At 57.1% G+C, this 7,050-nt stretch overlaps 1 protein-coding gene across 1 annotated transcript in view; it reads left to right on the top strand.

The window, feature by feature from the left end:
• The window catches only part of PRKAR1B (protein kinase, cAMP-dependent, regulatory, type I, beta), a 71,380-nt gene that overhangs the window by 5,068 nt on the left and 59,262 nt on the right, over positions 1 to 7,050 (top strand). The window contains exon 3 of the mRNA XM_014535266.1: positions 2,818 to 2,828. Within this exon, the coding sequence (XP_014390752.1) occupies positions 2,818 to 2,828 (11 nt within the window). The remainder of the gene's footprint in view (positions 1 to 2,817; positions 2,829 to 7,050) is intronic.

Genomic DNA, 7,050 nt, shown 5'->3' with positions numbered 1-7,050 from the left:
CGGTGCCCGGGCCTCGGTGAGTGCGGGCGGCGTCTCGGGCCAGTGATTCTGGGAGGAGACCTAAGGGGTAAGATAGTCCCTGTCCTCTGGCGCTTCTGCAGGACTCGGCCTTCCAGGAGGGTGTGTGACGACAGAGCCACCTCCTCCTCACAGTGAGTTTAATGCCACAGAAAAGATGGCCCACAGACGCACTCCGCTGCCTTCCGTCTCCGGCCCCGCGGTCGCCGTGGGGCAGCGTGTGGCCGTGGTGGGGTTTCAGGTGCTTTTAGTTTGCGTTTTTTGACGCCTGCGAGGCGGACACCTTTCCATACGCTCCCCTGCCTTTGGCACGGCCTCCTCGGCGGAGCGGCTGCTCACATCTTCTGCCCGTTCTACTAGGGCCGTGGTCGGCAAACCACGGCTCTCGAGCCACATGCGGCTCTTTGGCCCCTTGAGTGTGGCTCTTCCACAAAATACCACGTGCGGGTGCACACGTACAGTGCGATTGAAACTTCGTGGCCCATGCGCAGAAGTCAATATTTTGTGGAAGAGCTGGCATTTTGTAGAAGAGCCACACTCAAGGGGCCAAAGAGCCGCATGTGGCTCGCGAGCCGCGGTTTGCCGACCACTGTACCAGGGCGTTTCCTTGCTGTGGAGCGTGCCGACTCCCCGCATCTTAAACATGTGCCCTGACATAGGCGGATGCGCGTTCCTTGTCAGGTAGGCGGTTGGCAGGCGCCTCTTCCCGTCCGTGGCTTCTCTTTACGTCTTCCACAGGCAAACGTTTGTGCTTTCAAGACCCAGTTTGTCAGTATTTTTCAAACGGCCTGTGCTTTGTGCTTAAGGTTGTATCTCAGGCTTCTCTGCAGAGGTGGGTGCACCTTGGCCACCGGCCACCGGCCACCTGTCGGGCCTGGTCCTTTACTGAGTATCCCAGGCCCTGTGTCTTTCAACTTCGTTCTTTTTCAAAATTGTTTTTCTTACTTTGTTTTTATTGGTTTCAGAGAGAGGAAGGAAGAGAGAGAGAGAAGCATCAGTGATGAGAGAGAACCATGGACCGGCTGCCTCCTGCACGCCCCCCACTGGGGATGGAGCCCACAACCCGGGCCTGTGCCCTGACCGGGAATCGCACCCTGACCCCCTGGTTCATAGGTCAGCGCTCAACCCTGAGCCGCGCCGGCCGGGCTCAGAATGGCTTTGTCTCCTGTAGTTCCTGCGCCTTCCCAGGGATCTGCTGGAAAGACCTGGTGGCAGTGACGGGAACCCCTTGGGATTTTGACTGGAATTCCATGGACCATGGGAGTCGATGTGGGGAGAACAGACAGCTCAACAGCGTTGCATCTCCAGTCCATGAACTCGGAGCGTCTCTGTCTAATGAAGCCTCTGATCGCTTTCGTGAACGAAAGAAAAACATTTGTTGTCTTCAGGTTGTAGGTCCTTCACACACGTTGTTAATTTACTCCTCCTTCGATTTTTAGAGATTTTAGTTTCAGTTACCATTTGCACTCCGCCTTGTGCTGTGTTTGTTTCAGGTGCACAGCGCAGGGGTTAGATCGTCATGTCCTTCTCAGAGTGGTCCCCCCAATATTTCCAGTACCCCCCCGGCCCCACACGCCGTGAGGACAGTATTATTGACTCTATTCCCTATGCTGTGCTCTGTTTCATTTTTTATCCTAAGTGGTACTTTTTGAAAAATATCTATTTTTATAGATTTCAGAGAGGAAGGGAGAGAGAAACATCAATGATGAGAGACAATCATGGATCAGCTGCCTCCTGCACGCCCCACACTGGGGATCGAGCCCACAACCCAGGCATGTGCCCTTGACCGGAATCGAACCCGGGACCCTTCAGTCTGCAGGTGACGCTCTCTCCACTGAGCCACACCAGCCAGAGCTCAGTGGTACTTTTAAAAAGACGGACGGTCTTTACCTTTTAGAGCAGTTGCAGGTCTGCGTGAAAACGGAGCATAAAGCACAGGGACGTGCCCATCACCCCTCCTCCCACCGTCTCCCGCTCACAAACGTTTGTGTTGAGGTGCAGCTGCTACAGATGATGACTCGTTACCATGAGCTGAAGCCTTAGCCCCCCTTGAGGCTCAGTCCTGCTGTGCGTGTCTGTGGGCTGTGACCGCTTCATGGTGTCAGCTGCCAGGACAGTTCCCGAGGCCCCTGCGCGCCGTTCGCTCACCCTTTCTCTCCCCCAAGCCCCTGGCAACCACTGGTCTTTTTAAATCCTCACCTGAGGGTATGTTTCTAATTAATTTTTAGAAGAAGGGAGAGAGAGCGAAATATCAGTGCGAGAGAGACTTCGATCGGTTGCCTCCTATCCGCCCCCTGACGGGGATCAAACCCGCAACCTCGGTGTGTGCCGTGACCGGGAAGGAACCTTCTGGTGCCTGGGACGACGCGCCAACCAACGGAGCCGCGGCCAGGGTGCGCCCTGATCTGTGTATGGTCTGTAATTTTGCCTGTTGGAGAGCGTCACACAGGTGCAGCCTCGCAGCCCGCAGCCCGCGGCCTGTCAGACTGGCTTCCGCCACTTAGTCACCTGCAGCCGAGGTTCCTCCGTGTCTCTTCATGGCGGGCAGCTCATTTCTTTTTCCCGCTGCATCATGTTCCGCCGTCTGCGGGGCCGGTTTGCTTGTCGTCGCCTGATGAAGGGCGTCTCAGTGGCTTCCAAGTCCTGGCGACTATGAACACAGCTGCTGTGAACACCGTGTGCAGCTGTGGGCACGGCCCAGGGCTCCCAGAGCCCCTGTCGGGGACAGGCCTCCACGTGGTGGGCGCTGGGCACGTGAGAGGAGAACCCCGAGGCCTGAAGCCACAGCCTTGCAGCCCTGGCGCTGGGGAGCCACGCCCCTGGTGGGGGGAGCCACATCCCCCATTGGGGGGGCCACATCCCAAATGGGTGCCGCCTGCTGAATGTCTGTCTCCTTGGTGCTGACACCGCTGGTGCTGCCCTACTGTGCGCTGCTCCTCCTCCCGTCCCGACACCCTCTCTCCAGGCCCAGGCCCAGGCCGGACGCTGCTCCGCTGGCTGGGACCTGGCTCTCAGGGCACCTCCAGGGTCTCTGAGCGAGCGATGCACCAGCACAGGACGGCCAGAGACTTCAAGCAGGGACTTGTCGCTGTCCCTCCACAGGCTTTTGTTTCCAGGATGATTTTTTAACGGACGTCTTAACAGAAACGTCCACTTAGAAAGAAGTCCGTCCTGTGGACGTGCTCCCCGTCTCTCCGTGTTTCTGTCCATCTCACTGTTCGTACTTGTGGGTTTGGTGTGAGTGCGGTTTTGTGCCCCCGGCCCCCCCATCACACGTGGCCACATGGACAGTGCTGCTCACGGGAGGGACGGGATCATCGCCGCGTGCCCAGGCTCCACGCAGCGTGTCCCCGCTCGCTTGCTCCTGGGGACAGCAGCGTGTTTGTGCCGAGGGCGCCACGTGAACGTCTGTCCGATCCGTGTCTCACAGGCGGAGCCGGGGCAGTGGAGCTGTTCGTCCTGCCTGGGTGCATTCCGCTGCGGCGAGATGGGGCCGCAGCCCATCTGGAGCGTTTTTTTCAAAGGAGCCTAAACCTCCCAGAAACGACCGAATGATAGGAAGAGAGGTTGGTTCCCCAAATTCTAGGGAATTAAGAAAGTACAGGAAAGGACGAAGCCACGGAAATGAATCATCAAGCCTCGCGGGAGCGACTTGCACGCCTGGCTTGTTCCTCCTGGGTCGGTCCTTCCTCTCCCTTCTCTCTATCCCACCCGTGAGAAAGCCGGCCACTTACTGGATGTGCCTTTTATTTATTTTAATTTTTTATTTTTTAAAAAATATTGATTTCAGAGAGGAAGAGAGAGGGAGAGAGAGAAACATCAATGAGAGAGGATCATTGATCGGCCGCCTCCTGCACACCCCACACTGGGGATCGAGCCCACACCCGGGGCCTGTGCCCTGACCGGGAATCGAACCCTGAGCTGGTTCATAGGTCGATGCTCAGCCCCTGAGCCACGCTGGCCGCCTGGGTGTGCCTTTGAAAGCGACAGGCTATTTGAAGAGAAGTGTCAGGTCTACAGAAAAGTTGAGCAGAAAGTCCGGTGCCCCTTCCCTGTTGTAACTTCCTGTGTCCGTCTGGCTCATCGTGAAAACCCACAAACCAACATCGTACACACAGGGGTGGGCAAAAGTAGGTTTACAGTTGTTCGCATGGAAAACAACACTAATCTATACACATAAAAGCAATATGCAAATCGACCGAACGGCGGAACGACCGCTCAACCAGTCACTATGAGGCACACTGACCACCTCTTGGTCCCCTCCCCTGGCCAGCAGGCTCCCATTGCCCGGTGGCAGACGGGGAACTGGGGGTGGGTGGTGGCCGAGGGGGCGGGCGGGGCCAGCTGCCGGCAGCCAGCAGCTGGGGAAGACAGCCCTGATCACAGGCCAGGCCTAGGGATCGTACCCGCGCACAAATTTCGTGCGCCAAGCCTCTGGTCCAGCGGTTCTCAACCTGTGGGTCGCGACCCCTTTGGCGGTCAAACGACCCTTTCACAGGGGTCGCCTAAGACCATCCTGCATATCAGATATTTACATGACGATTCATAACAGTAGCAACATTACAGTTATGAAGTAGCAACGAAAATAATGTTATGGTTGGGCCACAACATGAGGAACTGTATTTAAAGGGCCAGAAGGTTGAGAACCACTGCTCTAGTCTATAATAATAAAAGCGTAATATGCTAATTAGACCTGACAGCCTTCGGGACGAAGCTGCCTCTGCGGGGGGCTGAGCCCCTTGCACGAATTCCGTGCATCGGGCCTCTAGTTAATAAATAAGAATGAACTTTCACGTACTCACAACTGTCAGCCTGCTTTTGCCCGCCCTGTGTGGTTACCGGCAGCCCCTGGTTGGCATGAGGGTCCCGTGGCTGTGACTGCCGCTGGGGGAGGACCCGGGGCATCTCCTGAGCCCCGTTCTACCTTTTCCTTGGTCCCTTCAGAGCACGACCAGGGAGCATATGGGATATTGAGAAGGGGCGCAGGTCAGGATTTTAGGATTTTAGAATCCAGTGTGTGCACTGTGGGGCGTTATTTCAAGGCACCCTAGGATGAGTTCAAATCTATTTCTCACTCAAAACCCATAGTCTTCCCCTGGCTGGTGTGGCTCAGTGGTTGAGCATCGACCTATGAACCAGGAGGTCGGGGCACATGCCTGGGTTGCGGGCTCCATCCCCAGTAGGGGGCGTGCAGGAGGCAGCTGATCAGTGATCCTCTCATCATTGATGTTTCTCTCTCCCTCTCCCTTCCTCTCTCTAAAATCAATAAAAATATTTTAAAAACCATATTATTTGACAACAACCCAAGCAAGCTACAAGTTATTAATAAAAAGCCAGAAAGAGAGAGTCTCCCTGTACTTTTGGAAACCAGTAGTGAGCTTTTGCATTATTTATTGGTTAAAGAAGACTGTCATAGTGAAAGATGATGAAATTTTCAGAACTGAGTGACAGCAAAAGCACCTCATGTCTAACCCTGTGGGGTGCAGCACAGTGGGTAGTTAGAGGGAAATTCATAGCTTCGAGAGAAAGCAAGGTTAGAATTAGTGAGCGGTGTGTCCAGGTTTCCCAGGTGCCATGGGAATGATCACAGTGGAAAGGCAGCAGCCCCCCCCCCCCCAAGGCAGCAGCCCCCCCCTCCCCCCCGTTCTGGGGCCAGAAGCCCACGGCCAGGGCTTGGTCAGGTGGTTCCTCTGGGCTCTGAGGGGGAAGCCACCTGGGCGGGCGCTGGATCAGCCATCTCCGCCTCCAGCATCACGGGCGTGTCTGTGCGCACACTCCCTCTTCCTATCAGGACACCGTCGTGGGGTCACCCCCACCCCAATCCTGGATGACCTCGTCGCCACCTGATTAGATCTGCAAAGATCCTCTTCCGAATAAAGACCACACTGTGAGGTTCTGGACGGATAGGAATTTTTGAGGGAAGTCAGAAACGGAGAAATAAAGCCAGAAAAATAAAAACAAGGGGAAAATAATAGAGGCAGAAGCACAAGTTAATCAAGTGGAAACCGAAGAAACAGTGAAGACAATCTGAGGCTGACTCTGAAGAGAGGAAGGAAACAGACAGACATCTGGGAAGGCCACGGACGGAGAAAAGGAGAGATGTGCACCCCGTGGGGCAGGGGCGCTGCCCTGAGCAGGGTGCTGGGGAGCGGACAGGGGTGAGCTCCGAGCTGCCCATGGCGTGTCCCCTGGGTTCGGCTCTTCTCATCGGGGTCAGCTCAGAAGACACCGCCTCCAGGAGGCCCTCCATGACTGCTCCTTCACGAGGGAGGTCTGGGAGCCTCACCTCCCACCTTGTCCTTTCACGGTGCTCACCCCTTACCTCACTGGGACCTTTCACGTCTGTCTGTCTTGTTAGATCGCAACCCCCCTCACGGCAGAATGGTGCCTTCCCCTCTGGCCGTGTCTGGGGGGGCGGGTCGGGGGGCGGGTGTGCAGAAGGTGCCCAGTGAGTGACGGAGCTGCTTCTCTCTTCACCTGCCGCTGGGTGGCTGCGGGCCCTGGACACGGCCGTGGCCCTCTCCAGCCTCAGTTTCCCCGCCGCGGCCGGGCCTGCCCTCCTCTCTGAGACCCACGGCGTGACAGGAAGGCTGTGGTTCCTGGGCGGGGCTGGTGACCATCACCCCACGTGGACCGGGGTCCTGGGTTGTGCCGGCACCTCCTCCCGGGAAGGCACCCGTGGGCGTGGCCTCTCCTCTGGGGCCGAGGCCAAGGGAAGACTCAGGCCGCGGGATTAACGGCCCCTGGAAATCCTCTGGGGAGGGGCAGCGTTTTTTCCCGCGTAGCGTTTCCTTTCTGGCTGCAGTCGGTGCCCCTCCTTGTGCAGGAAAACCCAGGTCAACAGGAGACAGTGACCACCACTGAGGTCCAGGGAGAGCTTGGCCCGGGGACCGACGGGGACAGTCCCTGGGCTGTGTGCCCGGTTCAGAGGCAGACGGGGCTCGGAGCTTTCTGGAAACCCGTTCCCACCCTGCTGTTAGGAAGGTCCCGCCGGCCGGGAAGGCCTGTCCTGACCCCAGCCCGGCCCCGGCC

The sequence above is a fragment of the Myotis brandtii genome, unplaced genomic scaffold (genome assembly GCF_000412655.1).
Source record: "Myotis brandtii unplaced genomic scaffold, ASM41265v1 scaffold1408, whole genome shotgun sequence".
Lineage (NCBI taxonomy): Eukaryota > Metazoa > Chordata > Mammalia > Chiroptera > Vespertilionidae > Myotis > Myotis brandtii.
This window is presented reverse-complemented; position numbering and strand designations above follow the sequence as displayed.